The sequence below is a fragment of the Alexandromys fortis genome, unplaced genomic scaffold (genome assembly GCF_014885135.2).
Source record: "Alexandromys fortis isolate MF-2015 unplaced genomic scaffold, M_Fortis_MF-2015_v1.1 scaffold_82, whole genome shotgun sequence".
Classification (NCBI taxonomy): domain Eukaryota; kingdom Metazoa; phylum Chordata; class Mammalia; order Rodentia; family Cricetidae; genus Alexandromys; species Alexandromys fortis.
In genome coordinates, this window is record NW_026067963.1 from 2804004 (window position 1) to 2831055 (window position 27052).

The 27052-nt window shown below is 41.4% G+C and overlaps 1 protein-coding gene and 1 non-coding gene across 2 annotated transcripts; one reads left to right on the top strand and one right to left on the bottom strand.

Moving 5' to 3' along the window:
• Positions 1 to 882: 882 nt before the first annotated feature.
• Actr10 (actin related protein 10) lies at positions 883 to 22151 on the top strand. Its single transcript, XM_050153650.1, has 13 exons — positions 883 to 1099; positions 2935 to 3007; positions 3313 to 3395; positions 4005 to 4113; positions 5878 to 5985; positions 7589 to 7656; positions 8290 to 8369; positions 12113 to 12148; positions 13719 to 13798; positions 13881 to 13954; positions 18053 to 18134; positions 19867 to 20068; positions 21738 to 22151. The coding sequence occupies exons 1-13, from the start codon at positions 1023 to 1025 to the stop codon at positions 21917 to 21919; spliced, it is 1254 nt and encodes a 417-aa protein (XP_050009607.1). The 5' UTR covers positions 883 to 1022; the 3' UTR covers positions 21920 to 22151.
• A 4164-nt stretch (positions 22152 to 26315) lies between these two features.
• On the bottom strand, positions 26316 to 26388 carry Trnak-cuu (transfer RNA lysine (anticodon CUU)). The gene has a single exon. It is a non-coding gene; the product is annotated as a tRNA-Lys (tRNA).
• Between the last annotated feature and the right edge of the window lie 664 nt (positions 26389 to 27052).

Here is a 27052-nt window from a genome sequence, read left to right on the forward strand (position 1 = left end):
CTTTGAATTGGGAGTTTGAGCATTCAAAGATTTTGGTGTCTGTAGGGGATCTTGGAGTCAATCCCATGAGGGCAGTTGAGCCAAAGGATAGTTGTATTTTCATTTGGGGGGCTTCTAAGAACATTGATGTGAAAGTCTCCCTAATGGATCTAAGCCTTGTTTCTTTGTAGTAAAAGCCCTCTCCCTCTCCCTCCCCCTCCCTCTCCTTTTGTTTTTTTGACACGGGGTTTCTCTGTGCAGCCCTGGTTCTGGCTGTCCTGGAACTCTGTAGACCAGGCTGGCTTTGAACTCAGAGATCTGCCGGATTCTCCCTCCCAAGTGCTGAAATTAAAGGTGTGTAACACCACTAACCGGTTACATTTTTTAAAATTATTTTGTATGGATGGATGTTTTGTCTGCATGTGTATCTGTGGGCCATGTGTGCATAGTACCCCTGGAGGTCAGAAGAGGGTGTCAGATCCCCTGGGACTTGAGTTACAGAGGCTGTGAGCCACTGTGTAGGAGCTGAAGAAGAGCAGCCAGGACTCTTGACCACTGAGCCATCTCTCCAGCCGATTGTCTCCACCTCCCCGCAGCAGGTTTTGAATTCAGATCTTATAATTCATATCTAGGACCGCTGAGGGGGCAGTGAAAGTCAATCTCTCCATCTCTCCTGAGCAGACTCTATCTCGCACGTTTCTTGCGGCGACTAAACGTCAGGATAAACGTCCAACACAGAACTAAGAGAAATGCGGCAGGATTCTGAGTTCCCGCCTCCAGTCCCTGGCTGGGAAAGCGTCTAGCCGGCCGCGCAGGCGCCCCAGGCGGCTGGGCGGGAGGACCCGAGAGGCTCCGCCCCCTGGGGTCCCCGGCGCGCCTGACCGCCTCGGCGTCCGCGCCCTCCCCCCGGACCTCCAAAGGGGAGTGTCAGGCTTCTCCTTGGCCAGCTCGGGTCCTCAGCCTCGCGAGGACCCCACCCCGCCCCGCGCCGCGGCTACCCCTCGGCCAGCTGACTGCCTCTCGTCTCCTTCGGTGTTTCCGCGATGCCGCTCTACGAGGGCCTCGGGAGCGGCGGCGAGAAGACGGCGGTCGTCATCGACCTAGGAGAAGCCTTCACCAAGTGAGTGGCCGTGGGCGGCTGCGGGCCCCGGGAAGGGCGGTGGTCACGGCCTGGCAGCTGTCGCTAGGCCCGTGGGCCGCCGGGACCGTCCCCCAGCGTTCCCGCAGATGTCCGCCCTCATAGCCCCGAAGCAAAGCCCAGTCCTCCGCGGGGTTGTGTTGTCTTGGAGGACTCGTGGATCCGGTGGGCTGAGTAGGGGCTCGACTATCTGAGAGGCCCAGGAAGCTTCGGGAACTGCCTTGTCCCCGCCTACGGTGGTCAGGGGCCATCCCTGCAGGTTGGACAGCGATGACCCAGAAGTCAGTCCAGCTCTGGCTGGGTCAGATAGGCAAGCAGCGATCGAATCGTGAGGCTTGCTGACTCTTTCCATCATTAAACATTTAATGGAGCCCTGTTGATTCTGGAAATAGATTGTTCCTCAGACTGTAGGAAATGCAGCTAGGAAGACGAGGCACTGGAAGATGTGAAACCGTATAGATAAGACTGGAAGTTCTGTAGGTTACCCTGAACACTTAGAACACATCTTGCATTTAAAAAAAAAAAAGCATTTTGTAAACACTAGAATAGTGGTCCTCAAAGATGCAGAAGTTTCTTTCAAAGGCAGAGATGAGAGGCACAAATACACAACCCTTAGAACGTTTGGACAGTGTCAGCGGGCTGTTAGAATGTTTGAGGTCTTTGCACTATCCGTCTAAGAGTCGTATTGGACTCAAGAGAAAATGCAGAATTATATCGCATATATGTATATATGAGGTGATGTTGTATAAGAAATACATATTAGGCAGAAAAGAAAACTGACAGAATTACATCATATATACACACAAATATATATGAAGTGATTTATGAAAGAAATGTTTGGATTTTTTACACATCTGTAAGCAGTAGATATTAAGTAACTGCTAAGTAAATGGCCACAGGAACATACTTAAAAACTGGTCCTTAAGAGCTATAGAGTTGGATTAAACATAGTTGTTGATTTTTCTCTCATTCTCTGCAAGACCCTTTCATATTCTTATTTTTTTTCTTAGTTTATTTTTTAAAAAACATTAATGTGCTAAATAATTAGAGATTACTAACCAAAAATAATTATTTTGGCTATACATTGAAGAAATAAATTACTATATAGGGCTATAATCTAAAACACATAACTTAAAAACGATGTCAGGCAGAACTTAAGCTACCCCATTGCATGTGTCTGGAGGACTTCGAGGAGCATTGAATGTAAATACCATGGGGATGAGAATGGAGCGAGAAGTCAGATGGTGCTGACTCATCCCTTTAGAGGTAGGCAGATCTCTGAGTTCCAGGACAGCCAGAAGTAAAAAGAAAAAAAGAAAAGTGATCTGGGCAGGAGAGAACAGAATCAAAAAGTACCCAGGAGAACAAAAGGTGTGACTTAAGGGTAAATTTGCATTATAATAATTTTTGCAATTTTTTTAAACAAAATTTGTTTTACTAACACAAAAGAAATCTGGCACTTACAGACGCGCTTCTCATATCCTCTCATTGAGTGATGCCTGACTGTTGAAGGAAGTCCCATAGTTGTATCCAGGGTCGTAAAAATAAGTGTCTTGTCTAAAATTTAATAGAACTAAGAAATGGGGAGAATGAAATGAGATACTGGCTTATTTCAGTATAACAGATTTGATGTACTTTGTTTCTTCCTTTAACATGGCATAAAATTATCAATAGATGTTATTATCTTTTTAGATTTTTTTCTTTGACCCTTTAAGTGCAGCAGAGGTATTTCCAGATGTTTTGTGGCTATTGTTTCTCTGGCACATATTTAGGAAGAATGTAATAAGCTGAGCATTTAATTTTCCATTTCTTTGCAGGTGTGGATTTGCGGGAGAAACTGGTCCACGATGTATAATTCCTAGTGTGATAAAAAGAGCTGGCATGTCTAAGGTATTTCTTTTTTAAACAAATCAGAAAACTATGGGCTGGCAAGATGATCCAGTGGATAAAAGTGCAGGTAGAGCAAGCCTGGCACCTGAGGTCAACTCCAGAACCATGTAAAGATAGAAAGACCCAGTTCCACCAGATTGTCACCTGACCTCCACACAAGTTCTGTGACACCATGCTTGCACACCCTGCACGTGTGTATGCGCCCCCATGCACACATAAATACTAATAATATGTGCAATTTAGGGGAAAAAAAAGCACAAAAAGATTGTTTTGTTAGTAAAAGAAATAATTTTAATTTTTTACAGCCAATCAAAGTTGTTCAGTATAATATCAATACAGAAGAATTATATTCCTACTTAAAGGAATTCATCCACATACTCTATTTCAGGTAAGTTGAAACTTTATTTTAGGTTTTTTTTTTTTTTTCTAACTTCAGCACTTAGTTTTTTCCCCCTAATAATGCCATCATTATCAGGACTGAGGCTTTTTGCCCAGTGGTAGAGCACTTGCTTATTAGCATGCTCCAGGTTCTGCCTTCTGTCTTGAGCACCAGCGGAGGTGGGGGTGTTCTGTATCTGCCTGCTGTGATTCAGAGAAGTGAAAACAACACATCAAAGAATAGCCGTGGGTGTGTGTTTCTAGAAATAATACAAATCATTTCTAGTACTTCTGGGAAATAAATTTATTAGACTTTTGTAGTTTTCAAGTTGATGTCTGTAGCAACTGGAGTTTGGTGAGCCCACTTTTGCAAATCTACAAAAGAAAATACCTGTTTAATGGCTAATGGTGGTGATGATAATGGCTGTATTCCCTGTACAGTGCTTGATATACCCTAAGAACGCAGAAACATCATCTTCCTGAAGTAATAAAATGAAGATGTCTTTTTGTCATAAAACATCTTAAGATATGGTAGTACAGTTTATTCTTAAATTATGTTACTTACCAAAAAAGTGCAGAACTTTATTTCCTTTTAAGAACAACACTATCATCTTTTCAGGCATCTGTTGGTGAATCCCAGAGACCGTCGGGTTGTAGTTATCGAGTCGGTATTATGTCCTTCCCACTTCAGAGAGACACTTACTCGTGTTCTTTTCAAGTATTTTGAGGTACCTATTTTTATTTTTAATGTGTATGTATGTGTGCGTGTTTGTGTGCACATGTGTATGTGAGTATTCATAGAGGCCAAAGGTCCAGTGTTTTCCTTAATCATTTACATATCTTATTTTTTCATTTATTTTTGACATTTTTGAAGTCTTTAGAAAGTCCAGGTTGACCTCAGACTTGCCACACAGCTGAGGATGACCTTGAACTTCTGATCCTCCTGCCTTGACCTTGCACTGCTTTCAACAGTTTCAGTTTATAGTTTTGCTTCTCAATTTATACTGCTAAGTTATGGTGAGATTTCAAAATTTTTAAAATTTATTTAGAGACAGGGTTTTTCTGTGTGGCCTTGGCTGTCCTGGAACTTGCTCTGTAGACTAGGCTGGCCTCAAACTCACAGAGATCTGCCTGCCTCTGCCTCCCGAGTGCTGGGATTAGAGGCATATGCCACCACCACTGGGCTGATTTTATTTTTAAAGAGTTTTTATTATTACTGTGTATATACACGTGATGATGGATGACTGTGCCTCGGTTTCAGTGTAGAGTTCAGAGATCAGTTTTGGAGTCAATTCTACTTTTACATGGGTTCCAGGGATCAAACTCTAATTTCCAGGCTTGTGCCCCAAGTGATTATACCTGCTGAACCATCTTGCCATCCCCAGGTGTTTTTAATAGTTCATAATGCAAACTTTGCAGATAATGATAATCATTATTTGCCTAGCAGGGTGTAATAATACATTCCTATAATCTCAGCACGTGGGAGGTTGGTGCAGGAGGATCAGCAGTTTAAGATTATCCTCAACTACATACCAAGTTCAAGACCCTGGGAGGGCTGTTGATGCATTAGGGGTAAGGTGCTTGCCAATAAGACTAACAACAGGAGTTTATTCAATCCCCAGGACCTATATGGGAGGGAGAGAAGTCCCACAAGTTATCCTCTGACTTCCACATGTGTGCTGTACACACATGCACATGCACACATGCCCACACACTTGCAGAATAAATTTTAAAGGGGGGAAAAAGACAGCCTGAGCTACATGAGACTCTTGTCTTAAATAAGTAAGTGGAAAGAATTGTTTCCTAAAGCTGGACATAGAGTGCACGCCTGTGATCCCAAACCTTGAGTGAGCAGGAGGTCACCGGAGTTTGTGGACAGCCTGGCTGTCTCATCCTGCTCCCCAAATGGAAGGTAGAAGGGAGGGAGGCAGGCGGAGAAGTGGGGAAACTCTTTCCAGTATTTTTTTTTTTTGTTTTGTTTTGTTTTTTGAGACAGGGTTTCTCTGTGGCTTTGGAGCCTGTCCTGAAACTAGCTGTTGTAGACCAGGCTGGCCTCGAACTCACAGAGATCCATCCGCCTGTCTCTGCCTCCCAAATGCTGGGATTAAAGGCGTGCACCACCATCGCCCGGCGCCAGTATTTTTATCTGGATGGCAAAGGCATCTATTCTTTAGTATCATCTTCCTCTGAATGTACATTTTCTGGGCTTTTATCTCTTTCAGTATTTTACTTCAAAAAAAGTGGTGTTGATTAAAAATGCTTCAGAATTGTCATTTGGGAATGAAACAGTCCAGTTAAATTCTGTTTATTTAACTTAGTTACTTCTGTTTATTGCGATATACTTTGATTATTGAGTAAATCCATCTGAATCAGAAAACTAGTTCATTTAATACGGATAATTGCTTGAACAAATGTACATCAATGGCGTGTGCCTGTGACGTCCTTAAACACTGCCTATGCCCTGGTCTCACTGCCGTGCTGCTGTTTTCCAGGTTCCGTCTGTCTTACTCGCTCCAACTCATCTGATGGCTCTCCTGACACTTGGGATTAATTCTGCCATGGTCCTGGACTGTGGATACAGGGAAAGCCTGGTGTTGCCTGTATCTTTTTATCAATTATCCCATATTAAGGGTTTTTTTTTTCTTTTTTTACTCATTTTAACTAAAGTAATTGGGCTTATAAAAATAATTTTTGTTATTAAACTATTTTGGATTACTGTATACAATATGAGTTATCATGTGGTAAAGTTCGTAGACTTATAAAAATTTGACTCTATATAGATTATAATTCAGTCCTACCTAGTTTATGCTCCAGAAGCAGGTCTGGTCAATATGTTCGGTTTTCAAGATGAATTATAAGCTAATGAGGATAATTAAATTCTAAGAAAAGAAGTCATATAAAGAATAATTGGACAAATTAAAATGAGAAAGTAAAACTAAGAAAAGAATTTTAAATGGTAGAATGAAATTGGCCTTCATTATAGAGAAAAAGATCATTTTTTCCTGTCTGTGGAAGCTGTCAGAATAGTATACCATTGGGTTTATGAGCTGGGCAGGTAAGGACACATCTAGGCTATGCTTCTTCCTTATGGGATACCACTCAAGTAGATTACACCCTTGGCCTCAGTTTTCTTATCTGTAAAATTCTGATGCTGTTTCATCTCAGGGAAAGGTCTTTTAATGTAGGACCTGACATGTAGTTTATCTCATCCCATGAGGAACAGCTAATAATTCAGGAATATCGAAAGTATTCCTTTCGATAGAAACACTTAAAATATAGGTAGCATTATGACTTGTCACAGTGAATGTTGCTGCGTTGAAAGTATAGTTAAAGTACATGAACATAAGTCTCACAGTTTTAAGAGCTAGGTTTATCTGAGAAGAAATGTTTACAAGAGGGAAATAATCATTTACTCCTGAAGAAGTAAGCTAGGCAGTAACTTCTCAACTATGAAGTACTTTGTGTTTAATTCTCAAAATTATCCTGCCACACAAGTACTGTTCTTTTCGTCTAAGTGAGAAAATGAAAAGTTAGGCAAGTTTACGTAAGCATGTGACTAGGCTTTAAACCTGGGTTTGTGTCCCAAACTGACATTCTCATCAATACTCTTTCTCCTTTTTATAAGTATTATACTTACGGAGTGTTAACCTAAACGGTATATGAAGCAAGGTAATAATGTGGGGTACGCTCCTGAGCACTTTCTCTCAGCTCAGCTAGTAGAAATACAGGTGGGTCACATACAGAATTAAATATGTCTAAGAAATTTATATAAATTACAGCAGTAAGGTTAATAGCATACTTTATATTACAGTATATTGAAAATATTATTTCTCTGTGTAATCATATAAAAATAATCCAAGTGTTTTTTTCCTGTATTAAACTTTTGTAAGTTTGCCTTGTAACTTAGGCTCTTAAAGATGTAAAGTTCTGAACAGCACTCAGCAGGCCTGTACTGCTGGTGGCTACCATGTTGGATGCCTCTGCCCTAGTGAATGAGTTGTGATATGTGTGTGCATGTGCGCATTTACGTCTGTTTTTTTCTGGTGGACACCGTGTAAAAGACTTGCTCTTAACTTTTCTGTAACCTTTTAAAACAAGAAGTAAGAATTTACCACCAAGGTTGATTAGAGCAGTATGGTAGAGGGTAATATATGTACCAGGGGAGCATCTGCTGAGATAGTGATGGCCTTGACTCCACTCTAGATATATGAAGGCATCCCAGTGCTGAACTGCTGGGGAGCACTCCCCTTAGGAGGAAAAGCCCTTCACAAGTAAGTTTCTTGGATGTTTTCTTACCAATGCCACAAAAGCCAGTGCTTGGAATCTGATTTCCTGACCCAGGCTCCTGCCTCTGCTACCCAAGTGCTGGGATTAAAGACTTGTGCCACCACACCTGGTTTATTTCCGTTTCCTGGCTTGTGAATAGAGCTGCAGTGAACATGGCTGAGCATGTATCTGTGGAGTAGGATGTCAAGTCCTTTTGGCATATGCCAAGAAGTGGTATAGCTTGGTCATATGGTAGATTTATTTTTAGCTTTTTGAGAACTCTCCACGCTGGTTTCTAGAGTAGCTGCACAATTTGCAATCCCAGCAGCAATGAAAGAGGGTTCCCTTTCCTCTGCATCCCTTCCCCCATTTCATATTGGCTCTTTCATTGATCTTTGCCATTATGACTGCAGTAAGACAAAATCTCAAAATTATTTTCCTTTGCATTTTCTGATTGTTAGGGACGGTGAACATTTTTTGAGATATTTCTCAGTCATTTCCCTTCTTTTGAGAACTCTGTTCAGGTCCCAAGACCATTATTTGAATGGGTCATTCAAATACCTATTAGGTGAAGTTATTAAATAAGAAAAGGTTACCAGTTGTGGTATTTTAATTTCAATAACTTTTTCAAATTTCAGGGAGTTGGAAACTCAACTGTTGGAACTATGTACTGTTGACACTGGTGCTGCTAAAGGACAGAGCCTTCCCTCAGTGATGGGTAATACGCCGTTTAAGAGTGGCCTGTGCTCTTCGTGCTTTACCTTGTGTTTTACCCTCTTGGCCTTGCTCCAGTGATGTCATTGTTGCGCTTAGTCGGTCCAGCGGTGTGTCAGTCATCTTTTCTAGATCTCACGGTATATCTCAAGCCATCTTTCCTCCTGAGCTCCCCTCTCTTTGTTTCTGGTATTCTTCCTTCTGTAATTCTGCACTTATTTTCTTTATTAGTGATTCTAAGGGGGATTTTTGTTTTTGTTTTGTTTTGTTTTGAAAGTCTCTATCCTCTCTTCCTCTGACTAGTCACCCAGCATGCTGTCTATTCTCAGATGGAGCCTGGGTCTGATCTTTCTGAACTTGTTACTCATATTTCCACAAGATTGTTAGATATATAAACGGTGCACATCTTAAGCCTCAGAACTGGTACTCCCAGAAGTAAACACAGCATCTCTTCTTTTGTAATTTTTCAATTATTATTATTAGCTAAAGGTAATATCTTAGTGAAGAGGGGAAATGATAAAATTATATTTTAATTTTTTAAAAAAAATGTAATAACATCTCCCGGGACAGCCAGGAAGACAGACAGAGAAACCCTGACTCAAAAAACACAAGTACAAGTAGCAATGACATCACCATCTCTATATCTCCTTCTAGAAAGCGGGGAGTTAGCATTCCAGCTCCTTCCCAGAAAAGTCTTCCTGATTTCACTTGTTTTCCACCAGCACAGGCCTGCTTGTTCTCTTGTGGGCCTGTGCGTCACAGGTTTGACTTACTTCATACTGTTGTCAGAGATAACTTTCCCTAGACTGGGAAGAAGTTTTTTGGTGCCTGTGGATTAACCCACATTTCATATCTGCTACACATTTTCCGGTAATGTCACTCCATCCTCCCTCCTAGCCTTAACTCTAGCTCTTTCACTCCTAGTCATCCCGTCAACCAAGAGCACTTGTTGGCACAACCCTCTGTCTTCATCTTAGTGTTTTACCTGAGAACTGCCATCCACCCCACCCCACCCCACTGCTGGTACCATACCCCTCAGAATCCTAATCATTAGTACATTTCTGACATTGAGACGTCAGAACTGCCATTGTTTCCTGAATCACTCACAGAGGACAACCAGAGATGTAAACCAATTGAAAGCGTTCTCCCTGAATTCCTTAGATGAAAATCTCTGGTATACTGGAGATCCTCAAATGAATTTCAGTTATCCTCTTTCATTTAGTATTTAGAACCCACTTTTAAAAGAATGATCATTTCAGCACTCTGGAAACCAGGTAGATTGGGAATTCAGGGCTAAGCTGGGTCACATAGCAAGACCCTGTCCCCAGAAATGAGAATTTAAGTGCCCTGATTTAGAAAGTATGTAATATAAATTATATACCAAACATGTTGTTTTTTGTTCTACTAAAATGACTGAAATGCCGGGCGATGGTGGCGCACGCCTTTAATCCCAGCACTCGGGAGGCAGAGGCAGGCGGATCTCTGTGAGTTCGAGACCAGCCTGGTCTACAGAGCTAGTGCCAGGACAGGCTCCAAAGCCACAGAGAAACCCTGTCTCGAAAAACCAAAAAAAAATAAAATAAAATAAAATAAAATGACTGAAATTAAGTGGAATTTTATAGAGCCAGTGAATGGCTGTCATTTCCATTCTTTACTTGGAAAGTGTAAACAGTTATTTGCCAAGATTATCTCCTCTTTTTAGAGTAGCTTATAAGCCGGGCGGTGGTGGCGCACGCCTTTAATCCTAGCATTTGGGAGGCAGAGGCAGGTGGATCTCTGTGAGTTCGAACCAGCCTGGCACAGAGAAACCCTGTCTCGAAAAACCAAAAAAAAAAAAAAAAAAAATAGAGTAGCTTATAAATCTAACCAAATTGAACCCCTTTTCACTCCTTCTTTACAATGACCAACAGAAAACTGCTTCTTCCCCACCGTTGGTTGGAAGTTTTGAATAGTCCTAGAAAGAGGGCCGAGCTGTAAAATGCTATGGCATCAGCCCTTACTCTCGGGTTGTTGATTCTTACAATACAGTTCCTTCTCTCTTGCTTGTTCATAGCCAGCATTAAATCTTGCAAAATCTCTTTACCATCTTGAGAAGTAAATTTTAACAGTTTTTTGGCTTGTCCTTTTCTTAGAGGTGAGGCCTCATGTAGTCAAAGTTGTAAATTCATGATTGGACTAAAGTTATTCTTCACTCCCCTGCTCCAGCCACTAATGCCTGTGTGCTGGGGTACAGATAGATTATGGCACACCTGGATAAGTAGGAATTGTCAACACTAAAAACATTTTGAATACCTTTAATATATATATGTTTATAAACTTAAAAACTATAATTACCATGATATGAAACACAAAAGTAAGAAATTGAAAAGAACAAGATAATTAGAAGTAAAAAGGGTGGTGGCACACACCTTTAATCCCAGCACTCGGGAGGCAGAGGCAGGCAGATCTCTGTGAGTTCAAGGCCAACCTGGTCTACAGGAGCTATATTTCAGGACAGGCTCCATGCTATAGAGTCTTCCTGTTTCAAAAAAACAAACTAAGAAAGATAATTAGAAGAAATTCTAAATCTAAAGTTATACTTTGGTGGGTTGGTGTAGGTTGCAGGAGTTAAACCCAATGCATTGTCTTAGGATTCTATCACTGAGTTATATTCTGGCCTCTACAGCCATACTTGAAGTTTTGATTGTGAGCTGTAGCCTTTAGCAGCTGAGCTCTCTCTCGCCAGCCCACTGAAGTCATACTTAATACATGTTTTACTCTTTTCCAAGGACAGTGTGATTAAATATGCCACTTTTCAAGTTATGGGTTAATACTTTGAGATTGTGGGTTTAGATTAATTATATTTTACCCAAGACAAGATGTAGGAATTAGTGTTATACTTGCTCATTTATCATGATCCATTTCTTTATCAAAAGCTCCTTTGTTTTTGCACTGCCTGGCCCATTTCTAATAATGTATGTAGCACCAAGGTGCACTTACCAGGAAGATTCTAGCCTACGTCCATCCTGGGTCAGAGCTTCATCGCGTCTGCCTCTGAGAGGACCTGCATGATTTCTGAGCTCACTTCCTTTTCCTCCCAGCATTCTGTTCTGTTTACTCCGCCTATCTAAATTCTGCCCTATCAGATGGGCCAAGGCAGTTTCTTTATTAGCCAGTGACCTTTCTCCATCAGGGAACCTTCATGGGAAAAGGAAAAAAATGACTCCTACAAGTTGTCTTCTCACTGCCAATGTGTGCCGTGGCACATGCTTATCTTCCCCGCATATGTGCTGGTTTGTAATGTTGCTGCAGCTCTTGCCATATGAAAGATGTAAACTCAGAACTTAACTTTTTTGTAAGATTGTAATAACTACTCATCTGTTAGCCCTATACTTTCCTTATGATGGGAAAGATTTCCTTAGTCTTTTCTGCTATATTAAGTATCTTTGGAGTGCTGGTGTTGGCCCCACGGTCTCATGGATCTCGTGTGTGCCCTGTGCTGCTGAGCCCCGCTGGCCCTGTTGTGAGATGCACAAGCTCATGGCTCCATGGCCCTGTTAAACACATGGTCTGCCTCTCTGCTGTCTGCACGTGGAGTGATGAGACTTCCTCCCTAAGAGCAAAGTTGCTTTTGGTGTTAGTCTTTTAAAATGATTATTTATTTTTCCATTTTACTTAAATGAAAAATAGAGAAATGGATAGAATTTAATACGATTTTTTTTTAAAAAAGTATTTAAGTTCTTTAATTCTTAATAAAATTCTTTTCAGGTTCAGTTCCAGAAAGTGTCTTAGAGGATATTAAAGGTAAGCAGAGTTTTTCTATCAATGTGTGGATCCTTGGTATGAGCTCAGGTTGTCAGGCTTGACAGGAAGTGCCCTAACCTGAGCCATCTGTCTTTCTGACCTGATGTTCCCATTTTTGACCTTTTCATTCTTTAGTGTGAGTTTGAAGGGCACGGGTTTCTAAAAATATAGATTAGAAAATATATTTAAAATGAAATATATGTGGCATGTGCCCAAAATCTCAGCACCTGGGACAAATACAGACATACATAGCAAGTTCCACGCCAGCTAGGGCTATATCTAAGGAGACTCTGTCCAGACAAAACAAAACAAACAAAAAACAGCCATGTTGCTGAATAATATGTTCAACAATAGGAATTTATCTTTTTTTAAAAGATTTATTTATTTTAGTTATCTGAGTGTTTTACCTGCGTGTGTGTGTGTACCACGTGAGTACTTGTTGCCTGTGGGGGTCAGAAGGCATCAGATTCCCTGGAAGTGGAGCTAGGATAGTAATGAACCACCCTGCAAGTGCTGGGAACTGACCTGGTCCTCTGGAAGAGCAAGTGTTGTTGACTGCTGAGTCATTGTCTCCAGCCCCTAGTAGAATCTATCTTCAAATGACTAGTAAACACATTACATAGTTGTGTGTTTGCAATGTTTTATCAATAATTTGGCTAAAGTCTTTAGATTTCTTTCATTCAGCCCCACTTTTCCTCAGATTTTAAGTTTTACTCCAGTGTCTAAGGGCCTTATTAAAGGTATTTGCAGAAAAAATTCTTTAGTGTTCAAAATGCAGAAATGGATAGAGTAGCGGGTAGGAAGTGCTGCTGGGTGTCCATGAAGGAAGTAGTCTCTGCAGAATCCCAAGCTGAGAACCAAGTACAGTTTTGTGTCTTCACTAAAATTTTTTTAAAGGAACCAAAGAGAAAACTGAAACTAGGAAACCTGAGCACACAGCTGTTCCAAATTGGGAGAGCTGTCTTTCCTGCTGGTGCAGTTTATTGTATTGTTACCTTCTCCAAGGGTGGTCAAATGGCAGGACAGCTTCTGCAAAGGTATTTTTAGAACGCAGCTTTGTAGGCAACACTCCCTTAGAGAAAGAACCCTGTGTCTTGCTCTTGAGTGTGTCTGTCTTTCTTCCTGGGCTTCTCTAATTCTCTGCCTCCCGCATCCTCTCTATCTTTCTGACCCCTCTTGTTTTTCTCTTAAACTTCATGCTTAAGCCTGTATTAAAATATCTCTAGTAAAATATCTCTAGTAAAACCTCAGCTGTGGTTAAGAGCACTGCCTGCTCTTCCAGAGGTCCTGAGTTCAATTCCCAGCAACCACATGGTGGCTCACAACCATCTGTAATGAGATCTGGTGCCCTCTTCTGGCGTGTGGGCATACATGGAGGCAGAATGTTGTATACATAAGAAATAAATAAATCTTTAAAATAAAATAAATAAATAAAGCAATGAAATAATGTGATTTTGCAGAAGACAAATACTTAATTGTATGTTCATGTGAATAGAATTGTTCTAAGGTATAAGCCCCCTATTCGTTTAACAACAAGTGGTACAAAGGCTCCATTTCCTCCTTTCTCCAGTGCGTACGTGCTTTGTAAGTGATCTGAAGCGCGGACTACAAATCCAAGCAGCAAAGTTTAATATTGATGGGAACACTGAGGTAAGCTTAGAAATTACATCTTTCTGAAAGCTACTTATGTGTTTGCTTATAATTACACTTTTTTTTTTTTCTAACATTTCAGCGTCCCTCTCCACCCCCAAATGTTGACTACCCATTGGATGGAGAGAAGATTCTACATGTGCTGGGATCAATCAGGTTAGACAGTGATTAGTGTGAGCCAAACAATGTGTTAAATTTTGACTCTGAACAATATTTGTGTAAGCCATCAGGTGAGTGTTGCTAGGTTAATGGTAAGATATTCCTCATGATGCTTCATTTTTTTGCAACTATTTAGCTTTTTAAGGTTTTGAAAATGATCTTTCCTGTTTCTCAGAATAATTCAGAATTATTTTAATGAAACTAACAGTGTTTTGAAAAGCAGAAGAAAATAGGTTTGAAAAGGGTTGGAATCTCTTTTAAGAAGCAAGTAGTATGGGGCTAGAGAGATGGCTCAGCAGTTGAGAGCACTGATTCTTCTTCCAGAGGTCCTGAGTTCAATTCCCAGCAACCACATGATGGCTCAGAACCATTTGTAATGAGATCAGGTGCCTTCTTCAGGGGTGCAGGTACACATGCAGGCAGAGTATTGTATTCATAATAAATAAATAAATAGATAGAAGCAAGTAGTACCTGTCTTAGTTAGACTTTGATGTCCACATAGTCTTTTTACCTACTCAGCTCTACAGACAAAGTGCAAAACTGACCATATAATATTCCTGTCTTCCAAAACAACTTCATGTGGCTAGATTTTATTTGTAGTCAGTCATTTGCTCATTTGTGATATAAACCTTTATTTTGGGACCTGGAGACATACATGAAACAGTAGTTAAGAACATCAGTAGTTATAAGCACTGACTGCTCTTCCAGAGGTCCTGAGTTCAATTCCCATCAACAACATAATGGCTCACAACCATCTATAGTGGGATCTGTTGCCCTCTTCTGGGATAAAGGTGTACATGCAGATAGAACACTCATACACATTAAAAAAACAAAAACACACACAGAGGAGCCAGGTTCAGTTTCCAGGACCCACATGGTAACTCAGAACTGTCTGTAACTAGTTTCAGGATGTGCAGTGCCCTCCTCTGGCCTCGGCGAGTACTACATGCACATAGTGCACAAACACGCATACAGGCAGAATACCCATACACATAAAATAAGTAAAAATTTTAAAACTTTGTTTTGTTACAATAAACATATCATTCCAAATAAATTCAATCTTTTGGATCCATTGGTAGTTCACAAATTATTACTTGTTTCATTATTTTTTAGATACTGTAATAAAAATTACCGTTAAGGATTTATATAGATATATTGATAACAGCCTACTTCTATTGCTAGCAGTGTAATTTTATTTATATCCTAATTTTATGAAATTATATTATAAATTTCTTTTTTGTTTTCCCAGACAGGGTATCAAAGTATAGCCCAGGTAGACCTCAAACAATGTTTATCCTCCTACCTTAGCCACTTGAGAGCTGCTATTATGATGGTTTAAACATTCCGTCTTTAAGACATAATATCAAAAGATGCACTGAAAACAGTTACATGCCATACTGGATATCCTTTTAAGTTTTAAGGTAACAGGGTGAGATGTCAAAAGCATGAACATAAATACGTAGAAGTTAAAGATTATAAATTGAGGGGCCCATGAATGTGAAAATGTACCTTTTAATAGTCATATTTATTTGTTTGTTTGCTTTCTTGCTTGTTGGTTTATTTATTTATTTTAGCTTTTAAAGACATAGTTTCTCTGTGTAGCCCTGACTGTCCTGGAACTTGCTCTGTAGACCAGGCTGCTTCTGCCTGAGTGCTGGGATTAAAGGCGTGTACCCCCACCACCCAGCAGTAGTCATTTTTAGACCATTATAATCTATTGTTATTTTATTAAATTATTTTAAATTTTCTTTGGATTATTTAGTGGGACACATAATAAATGATTGCTACATAGTGAGACCCTATCTTAAACAAACAGAAATAGAGTTTAGATGTGATATGTATATTCTCTTAGGTTGGTGTCATACTGTCTACTGTTTTTCTTGGCCACACAGTTTATACAAACCTGAAGGTAGGGGCTGGAGAGATGGCTCAGTGGTTAAGAGCATTGCCTGCTCTTCCAAAGGTCCTGAGTTCAATTTCCAGCAACCATATGGTGGCTCACAACCATCTGCAATAAGGTCTGGTGCCCTCTTCTGGCCTTTGGCATACACAGATAGACTATTGTATACATAATAAATAAATATTTTAAAAAAAAAAACCTGAAGGTAGTGCCTTCAGCAATGTGGGAGTGTCTCTCATGTAATCCAAATGTAGAAAGTATGACAGCTCCCATTAGAAATCAGAACATCCTTCCTCTTGACCATTTCTTGGGGTTCTGTTTGGCTTCTGGACTCACAGCTTCCTTGTTCCTTTTGGTTTTTTCAAGACAGGGCTTCTCTGTGGGATGTTCCTGGCTTTCCTGGAGCTCACTCTTGTAGATCAAGCTGGCCTCGAACTCACAGAGATCTGCCTGCCTCTACCTCCCCAGTGCAGGGATTAAAGACATGCGCCACCACTGCCCAGCAGCTTCTCTGTCTTAGGCAGCAAGCAGCAGTCCTAAGAAGGGAAGTGAAAGGAAGAGTGCATCCTCTCCTCTTTAAGGAACATTCTAGAGCTGCAGGTCTCTCTGTCTCATCTGCTGCTTATCTCTGACTGCTGGGAGGCTGGTACATGTGTCATAGTTTAGCAGATGGCAAGAGGCATAATACACCCAGCTGATAGATGGATCTGTGAGCCAGGTGTGCTGCACACACCTGCAATTCCAGCATTTGGGAGGCTGAAACAGATGGGTCATCGGTTCAAGGTCACCTTAGGCTACATACTGAGTCCCTGTCTTTAAAAAGCTTTTTAAAGAGGTTCATTGTTTTTTGTTTCTTTTAAATTTTCACATAATTCCAAACTTAGAGATTTTGGAAAGGAAATAGAGAAACTGACTATGGTGGTGCACCCCTTTAAGCACTTGGGCGGCAGAGGCAGTGGATCTCTGTGAGTTCTAGGCTCACCTGGTCCACATAGAATTCCAGGACCACCAAGGCTATAGAGAGAGACCTTATCTCAAATTTTAAATAACAAATTGTTACTGGTATACAGTGTACATAGAGTTTTATGCAATTTTATATGTATGTATATTTCTGTGATCTATACTACAACAATAAAGTTTTAAACTGTTATGGCCATGAAACTGAGTTGATAAAATTGGTTTCCACTAGATTATTATGTGTAATCCATGATTGTCTGTGATGTGATTATTAGAGTTTGTGTTACACATAAGGCAATATTTCCTATTGTAAACATCCTATTATTAATGTCATATATTTTAAAAAATACAAATAAACAAATTTGATTTAAAAAGAACTATACGAAATAGAAGAAGAAAAATACTGCTTAATCTTATATCTAGAAACAGATTATAACAGTGGCTACTAGGGCTTAGAGGGGGGTGAAGGAAAGTAGACCAAAGGGCATAAACTTGCACTCTACAAAATGATGACTATAACTGATAATGTATGTTATATACTGAAAAGTTTCTGGAAGAATAAATTGTAGCTACTCTTACCACAAAAAAGGTGACTATGGAAGATGATAGGTAATCATTTCATTATGTATGTCTATATTAAAACATTATGTTGTATGTCTTAAATATGTACAATGAGAAATACTTTTCACCCCAAAGCCCTTTCTCTTGGTGCCTCATGTTTGTTGCTTTCCTGTTTTATTACACAGGGTAGGCACTGTGTAGCCCAGGCTGCCCTCGGATCTGTAGCAGTCCCTCTGCTTTACCTTTCTTGTGTGCTGGGATCCGGGTGGATAAGGAGTTTAAAGGCAGCTTCAGCTGCATGGAACCTTGCTTCAGAAAAACTTTTTAAAAAGCAAAGAATTTTGTTAACATTTACAGAGTACAACTTCTTCTCTATTGTTATGTTTGGGGAGAGGTAATGAAATCCAGAACATTTAAATCTTACTTCCCCAGTAGCTCACACTTGAGGAATGCTTCCCGTGTGTCAAACCTTGTTTTACAAGCATACTGCATCCTCTCAACCCCTGGAGGTAGACACTATTTTCCCTATTTACAATGAGAAAAAACTTTGTATTTTATTAAGTAATTCATGAAGGTGGTACTGCTACTTAAAAACATTGTAAATCTAACCAGTGCTTTATTCCATGTCATATTATATAATGCCAAAAAGTGCTCTCTTTTCTTTGTAATCTCACTAGAGATTCAGTTGTGGAAATTCTTTTTGAACAAGATAATGAGGAGAAATCAGTTGCCACCTTAATACTGGATTCCCTTTTGCAGGTATTTATAGTTTGCCTTTGTTGTCATGGTTCTTCAAAGAAAAAAATGTTAGATATTGTCTGCATTTTTCCTTATTATATACTATTTATAAGAATAAGGTAACTGGGCAGTGGTGGCACATGCTTTTAGTCCCAGAACTCAGGAGGCAGAGGCAGGTGGATCTCTGAGGCCAGCCTGGTCTATAGAGGAAGTTCCAAAAAAAAAAAAAGAATAAAGTACTTTTCTAGTCTCTTTATTGTAATTTTTATAGAAGATGGTTACCTTTTTTAAAAAATATTATACTTTTTTTATTTGTTTTTGTTTTGGCGTATAACTCAATATATAGTGAATGACCAGGCTATCCTTGACTTGTGGTAGTTCTTCCTCTTCCTCTCGAGTGCTGGGATCACAGGTATGCACCACCAGCCTGGCTTACATTTTCTTTCTTTCTTTCTTTTTATTTATGTATTTATTATGTATACAGTAGTCTCAGTATTCTGTCTGCATGTATGTCTGCAGGCCAGAAGAGGGCACCAGACCTCATTACAGATGGTTGTGAGCCACCATGCGGTTGCTGGGAATTGAACTCAGGACCTTTGGAAGAGCAGGCAATGCTCTTAAACCTCTGAGCCATCTCTCCAGCCCCACAAAGCAACTTTTTTCAGAGCAGATACCAGACTTCTTTTGGACCTTGGGTAACTTTTAGTTCCCCCAAATTCAGTTCTGTATGGTAATAGGTTTTCAGGTGTTTGAGGCTTCCGTATCTTTGTTTAGTGCCTGTGCCACTGTAGAACTCCATCTGACTGAAATACTGTCGCTGTGGAAGGCACTGTCCGCCTCGCAGAACTAGATCGTTCCCAAATCTTAGACCTGATAAGGAAGTGCAGTTCTTAGAGGGCCTGAGTGAGGATGGTCTGGCTGTGACCGTGGGGCACGCTATGGGTTGCCCGGCTGATCCGATTGGCTCGGTAGAGCTCACTTCTTTTCTCCTCTGGAAGCTGTGGTAAGAGTATGACTTCTCAGGAGAGAAGCGTGTCCTCCAGTCAGGGTACATGAACAGCTGTGCTGTCCTGCGCGATCCTCCAGACAAGCTCTGAGAGTGCTGTCTAACCCAGCAGCTGGCCTTAGGTATAGGAGTATAAACAATAATACCTTGAAAAGTAGGTTTTAAGCCAGCATGTGCCTATTATCCTAGCACTCTAAAGGTAGAGAAAGGAGAATTACAAGTTCAAGGCTAACTCCAGGTGTGTGGTGAGTTTCTGATTATATTTAGCTATCTGTCTCAAGTAAATAAAAGTTAACGGGATGGTGGTGATGGTTAAATGTTACTTTCTAAAACTGTGGGCCAGCTAGAAGGCTTAGTGGGTAAAGGTACTTGCCACCAAGCATGGTAACCTAAGTTCAATCTCTAGGACCTACTTAGTAGAGCAGAGCCCATTCCTGCAAATTGTCCTCTAATCTCTGCACAAGCACTGACTCCTGTATGCGTGTGTGCACATGTGCGTGCTTGCATGTACGCCTGCGTGCACACACACACACACACACACACACACACACACACATGATCTTTCGATTGTAGAGGGTAATACAGAGGCTGAGTGTGGTAGGGCTTGAATCCTTGATCCCTAGCACTTGAGAAAAGAAACAGTACAGTCCTTTGCACTGCTGCTGCTGCTTCATACAGTGTCCATTTCTGTGTAGTAAATCTAGCTACTACTAAAAAGAAAAATTGTTCTTTTCTTTTCAATAACAGTGCCCAATAGACACCAGGAAGCAACTGGCAGAGAATTTGGTAATCATAGGTGGCACATCTATGTTGCCAGGATTTCTCCACAGATTGCTTGCAGAAATACGGTATTTGGTAGAAAGACCAAAATATAAAAAGACACTTGGCGCCAAGTCCTTCCGAATTCATACTCCACCTGCAAAGGCTAATTGTGTGGCCTGGCTAGGAGGTAAGAACTTAGTCCTGAGTGTATTTCTAACAAATGCATCAAAGTAAATGGTTCACTGTTCAAAACTAACCACCTCCTAAGTAGAACCGGTAGCTGGGTCACATGACTGACTGTTATCCTCTCACAGTCCACCGTTGGAAATGGTGTTTGGTGTTGGGAAAACTTAGCCACAGATGATGAAGAAAATATATTTTCCACTGAGAAATAAACCCCACAATCCAATTAGTTAGGAAGCTGAAGCAGGAGGATCAAGAGTTTGAGGCAACCCTAGGCTACATAATGAATTCTAAGCTAGTTTAAGCTACAGAGTGAGACCTGCCTCAAAGGAACAAATAATTTTCTTAAAGTGTGACTTCCCTCTTAAAGAATTATATGCCTATTTCTGCTGGCCTTTGTACTGTGATTTTTTTTTTTTTAAAGTAAACTTCATCCTTAGGAATGGATGTGGTGGCACATGCTTTTTTATCCCAATACCCTAGAGGCAGAGGCAGGCAGATCTCATGAGTTTGAAGACAACATGGTCTACATAGTGAGCTCCAGGCCATAGACTACAGAGTACAACCCTGTCTCAAATAATAAGTAACCTTCATGCATTTGAAGTCATCCCTCAGAATAGTGAAAACAGCGGCTGTGTTCCAGAGTAATTGCTGTTATGGAAGCATTGGTTTTCTGCTCTACCCTTGCTCTGTGGTGGAGCTCACTAAATGCTCTAAGGATGGTATCACCACTGGATAAGGATATAGTCTAGTAAGTAGCCTCCTAGGGAAACAGCCACAGATGTGTGCATCATACTTTGTGTATTTCATGATAGAGCCAGTGTCAGGGTTTTTAAATGAGTGCAGTACTATTTCTTGTATGGTAGAATTTGGTTAATTTTGATTTTTCCTCTAGGATTAGATTTAGAAGCTGAATTGTTTTTTTATAAAAATTGCTTTGTGCATCTTTTTAAGATTTTTCATGCCAGCTGGTGGTGGCGCACACCCATAACCCCAGCACTTGGGAGGCTGTGAGTTTAAAACCAGCCTGGTCTACAGAGTTCCAGGACAGCCAGGACTGTTGTTATACATAGAAACCCTGTCTTGGGGGGGGAAAAATTTTTTTTCCAGTTTAAATCTTAAGACTTTGGGGCTGGAGAAAGGACTCAGTGTCAGCAGTTGGGGGCACTGGCTGCTCTTTCAGAGGATCCGAGTTCAATTCCCAGCACCCACGTGGCAGCTCACAAGTGTCTGTACCTCTAGTTCCAATGCATCAGACACCTTCTCACCTTTGCACATAAAATAGAAAGTTAAATAAATTATATTTTTAAAAGAATGAAAAACATGGTAAGGCTTAAATCATGCCTATTGGACTTTGCAGTTTTATTTAAAGACATGTAATAGTCGTGACCAAGAAAACTTGAGTCTTTGCTAAAGTTGACTGTCCTTCCACCTCATTGTTCCACTGTGTTGTAGATTTTGTAGTTCCATACTCATTGTGAGCTTCAGAGGGTCGTTTAAGGGACTTTCAGCATAGGAGTCATGGCTATCCGGTTGTTGAGAACGCCACTGAACCAGAATGGAGAGTGTGATGGGCACTGCTGGATTTACCGGCCCCTTTTCATAGCATGACGTGTGCAGCTTCCAGTTCTCTGGTATATCATCTTAGCTAAAAAAGTATTCTCACTACACAGGGGCTGTTTTTGGAGCATTGCAAGATATTCTTGGGAGCCGATCCGTTTCAAAGGAATATTATAATCAGACGGGCCGCATACCTGACTGGTGCTCTCTCAACAACCCACCCTTGGAAATGATGTTCGATGTTGGGAAGACGCAGCCACCGCTGATGAAAAGAGCATTTTCCACCGAGAAATAAAAGTCTGAATAAATTCAGCCTTGCTTTATTTCAAATACTTAATTAGTAATAAACTGTACAAAGTATGTAGGATGCTTTAATATATATATAGGTGACTTTTATGTAACAAAGCATTTCTGTGTTTTCTCTTTGCATTAATGTTGATCTCATTTGTCTCTTGTGTAATATGTTAAATAGTGGATGCCTTGCAATATGCTGTATTTATATCAATAAACAGAGTTAAGCTCTTTGATTTTGGAAGTTTATTATCTAGTTCAGTTTCCTCCACAGCTTACATAGTCTGTCTTGCATTAGAAATTACTCTTTTTTTTTTAGCAGTGAATTCAGTCTGTGAATATTATTAGCCTCTCCCAGTTATTTCAGATTCTTTTTAACTGTTCATACTCACCTGGGTTCACTGTTTCACTGACAACTCTTTCTGCAGGAATTTTTTTTTTTTAAATTCTCAGTTGGACCTGCTGGCACATACCTACCTGACCCTCCAGAGGCAGGATCACCTGAGCCCAGGAGTTCAAGACCAACTTGAGTTGTAGAGAGATTCTGACACACAAAAAATACCCTTCACTCTGCTTTTGTACTGTCTTTGACTTGTTGAGGTTATTTTTAAAAAAATCAAAAATTTCATCATTTAATTTAGAAAACAAAATCTGATTGTCTAAAGCTTTATATAACTAGTATAAATTAACAAATCCCAAGTGACAGGTGAAGGACTGACTGGCTAATCTTAGGCCCTCCAAATAGAAAGCTGAAGTCTTAGCACTTAGTACCTCCTGCGTGCTGGGATTAAAGGTGTGCTCCACTGCCGCCTGACCCAAACCTCATGGCTTATTTGCTTGTGGTTCTGTGAGTTAGAAATTCAGACAAACTTAGAAGTTCTCTTTACTTGTATCTAGCTGAGAATAGTCACTCGTGTTTGGTTGATGTTCTGAAGTGGAAGATACTGGGCTGCTCGTAAGTGTGGAGGCCTAGTGACCTTCATGCTTTCTCCCCGGCTGCTCTGACTCTCGTAGCTGCCCCACAGGGGGTGTGGTGGTATCCTCCCGGGCTGCACGTGTAAGTACACACTGATAACACTATCATGCTTTCCAGTGTCTTCTTAGCCAAGTTAGTCACATGGCTGTGGTGTGTGCGCTCGCTTTCACTGATGCTCGGTTTCACACAGGTGGGTGGCAGAGACAGGGTCACTCTAGAATGCTTTTTAGCCTTTGCAGCCACAGGGGACTCTGCTTCTAGTGAACTGACTGACTAGCTTTGTAAAGGCTTTTTTTGTTATACAATTTACACCTTAGCCAGTGAGTTTCCACATACCAAAAGCTCTTATCTGAAGCTCCCCCAAAGAGACAAATGCCAAAGCAATTCCCAGTCACAGAACTCAGTTTCCTGAGTTCTTCCACAACCAAGTTTTGCATCTGCTTTGAACCTTTTAGGAACCACTCAGATAAGATTTCCACGCTTCAAAGGGAAGGTAGTGAACGCACACAGAGGGTAACACTTGATAATGAAGGTCCAGGTGCTAGCACTGAGAGCCAAGCCAGCTGCAGTGCTCTGTAGGATCTCTCCTTACACATGGCCATGGCCTAAATCAGGACCGGGGTTGTGGGGAGGTAGTGCAGAATAATGGCCTTCCTGATTCACTTAAGGGCGCTTTCGTTATGGAGTTGGGGAGAAAGAATTATCACTGATGGTGCCAAGGTTGTGGCCCAGATAACTAGAAAAACAGTGTTACCACAAAGAACAGGAAAACTGCCAGAGAAACAAGTTTTTAGGCATCACAACTTTCAGCTGGGCAAAGTAGTACATGTCTAATTTCAGCAATAGGGAGGCTGAGACAGGAGGATTTGTTTGAGGTCAGCCTGGGTTACATAGTCTGGGGCTAACTAGATACCTGGCTGGTTTGACCTTTAGAGTTGTCCTTCAGGCAGTTGGGAGACTGAGGCAGGAGGATTGCCACAAGTTAAGCCTGAGCTATACAGAGAAACCCTAACTCAAAAAGTAATTTCTTGCCAGCCATGGTGCACGTCTCATCCTGCAGCTCAGGGGGCAGAAGCAAGAGGGTGGACATACCCAATTCCAGGCCAGCTGGGAGGGTGGACGTACCCAATTCCAGGCCAGTCAGGGGGACAATGAGACCTTGTCTCCATTTTTTTTGTTTTGTTTTTATCGTATTTAAGAAAGAGAACTGGACTATCCTATAAAGTGAAGACTGCTGAGCAAAAAGCTATAGCTTGAGCCCACTGTGGGAGTGTGGGCAGATGAGTCTCTGAGAAGGCCAATGGACTGGGCTTATGCTGCTTCTTTTAAAACTCTGGTCAGAAATAGTGTCTAGTTTACAATGGGAGCTGTACACAGCAACCCCAACAGACAATCTAAGAAGAGTCGCTTCCACCGACCCCACCTGAATGCCCTGAGCAACTGCATCCTAGATAAGATGATTCTCCAGGATGAGGCCCTGGGAAGTACTATTAGATGTTACAGAGGTGGGGGTGTGCACATTTAGCAAGGGGGAACATGAACTCATCCATGGGCCACTCCCAAGTTAGGAGACAGAAGAGAAAAGGACCGAGAAGGTGTCAGGAGAACATCAACATGCTGGAAAGTTGGGGGGCAGGAGGGGAGGAAGCCAGGCTGAAGTGATCAGGTTTATAGTGTTTCTGATAGGCAATGGATTAGGCATGGCAATTAGCTAATAGGTTTGGTAACGTGGAGATGAGGGCGGCTTAATGAGCAGTTTGACTGCCTGGTAGGGAGCAGGACAAGAATGTGAAAGCCTGACTAGAACTGGCTGGGAAGGGCGGAAAGTAGACCCCGCCCCTGGAAAGTGGTGAGAGATCCAAGCCCCAGAGCATTAACCGACTGATGAGCGCTTTCAGCTAAATTGTTTTCGCCCCTTTCTCACACAGCAGGCTGGTCTGTTTAACCCAAAAATACCAATCAATATCCTTTTCTTGCCAGTTGTCTGTATCAGTTGTAACTTTGTCCTTCCTTCCAGCTGTCCATCATAGAAATAAGAGCAACATCACAAATGACCCCACCCCACCCGCTTTCTTTTTCTTTCTTTTGATTTTAAGCCCAGTTTGACTTCCAATTTGCAGCGAGCGATCCTCCTGTCTCACTTGTGCTAAGATTACAGGGTGTGCCGAGGTGGGCTGCTTAAAGACTGGAGAGCCAGTAGTGAGTGATGCACGCATAGCCGTTCGGGAGACAGGCGCATCTCTGTAAGTGCGAGGCCGGCCTGGTCTACACAGAGTTCCAGAGCTACAGAGCCCCTGTCTCAGAGAGGACGGTGGGAGGGGATGAGACCTTTAAGATAAAGTGGCTTCGCACACCAAAGGGAAGGCCCGTAAAGAAATCCATTGCTCGATGGAGCTAGAAAACATTATTTTGAGTGAGGTAACCCAGACACAGAAAGACAATTATCACATGTACTCACTCATAGGTGGTTTTTAAACATAAAGCAAAGAAAGCCAGCCTACAAACCACAATCCCAGAGAATTTAGACAACAATGAGGACACTAAGAGAGACTTACACAGATCTAATCTACGTGGGAAGTAGAAAAAGACAAGATCTCCTAAGTAAATTGGGAGCGTGGGGATCATGGGAGAGGGTTGAAGGGGGGGAGGGAAGAGGCAGGGAAGAGAGCAGAGAAAAAAATGTAGAGCTCAATAAATATCAATAAAAGGGGGGGGGGGGAGGAAATCCATTGCTCTGGGAGAGGGAGGCCGGCGGGCGGAGGCAGGAGCCTCTCCAGGGCCGGCGGCCCCTTTCCCGGGAATGTCTGCTTCTCTCCCGCCGCGGGCTGCCGTGCTCCATCGGTTCCCTGGGGAGTCTGAGGGCAGCGCTGAAGGCTCCACACAGCCCCAGAAAGGATGCGCGCGGCGGTGCACATCGGACCGCGGGGAAGACAGTGCTCGGGGCTTCTCTCTCCCGCAACCCCGAAGAAGCCCTGCATTGGCGGGAGGAAAGCGGGGGTGACGGTGACCGGGGAACGTCCGCAAACGGGGAAGTTAGTTCTTCCCCTGCCCTGCCGCACCTACGTCTGTTTTGACATCAGATCTCCTGAGTTATCAAAAAGAGACAAAATCAGGGCTCACAATTTTATTAGGAAAAAAGAAATTGTCCGCTACTATGAAACGGACTATGAAAGCTAACACAGGAAAAGCAGTCCTAGAATTATGTCCTAAGTTTCTGCTCCTGGTTTAAACCCGAGCCATGGGCGTGGAGCTGGGATTTGGAGTGCGCAAGCGCAGTGTGAGAACGGTGTTGAAACAGACGATTACTATTGAAAACATTTTAATTACCCCAGTTTAGAAATCCTTCCTACTTAAAAACGGTTTTTAAAGACTCACAAATACTTGAGACTAAATTTGGTTGCTCGCTCAGACAAAAAGCAAGCGCCGCCCAACGTGGGGCTCGAACCCACGACCCTGGGATTAAGAGTCCCATGCTCTACCGACTGAGCTAGCCGGGCAGGCGGAAGCCTATCTTGTTTTTCTACCATTTGAGTGTACAGCGACATTTGCTTTTTAATTTTCTGTTTCTGAAAAGAAAATATAACCAATAAATTGATAATAAACTAATAGAAAAGCTCTATATTTTAGGTTCTCGGAACCTAAAAGTAAGAGTGCAAATTCTCGAAGAGGAGAAAAATCGTAAAATAAAGGGGGGAGGAAGTCCCAAGCAACAACAAAAAAGGAGGAATAGAGGAGAGAAGGAAAGTTGTTAAATTCTAACAGTAAATGAGAACACGTTCCTAATCTCATCATGACCACCCAAGAAGATGGAATATTATTATGCTTATGAACGCATACATATTCTGAGCTCCTGGTGAATTTCTCTAGGTAAGTGCTTTAAACTTTTCTGTGATGTGTGTCTGTGTGGGGGTGGTGGCTAATTCTATAGCTCGGAATCGCAAGTTAAAGCCTAAATGAAAAAACAAACGCGGGTAAACTTAAACTAAGGAGTGCCCAAATAGTCTTTCTTTTTTAAGATATAATAAACCTGGGACTAATAAAGAATCCTATAAAAAACATATAAATAACATATCGAGACAAGTCTCTTTAAAGGTTTAGAGTCTTCCGAAAGATGTTATTTTACGTATATGGGTATTTTGTCTGCATTTACGGCTGCGCACC

Coding starts and splice junctions, on each gene's coding strand:
- Actr10 (XM_050153650.1), top strand. CDS start 1,023: ATGCCGCTCTACGAGGGCCTCGGGAGCGGCGGCGAGAAGACGGCGGTC. Junction 7,657..8,289: donor GGAGGAAAAGCCCTTCACAA/GTAAGTTTCTTG, acceptor TTCAAATTTCAG/GGAGTTGGAAACTCAACTGT. Junction 13,955..18,052: donor CATGTGCTGGGATCAATCAG/GTTAGACAGTGA, acceptor TAATCTCACTAG/AGATTCAGTTGTGGAAATTC.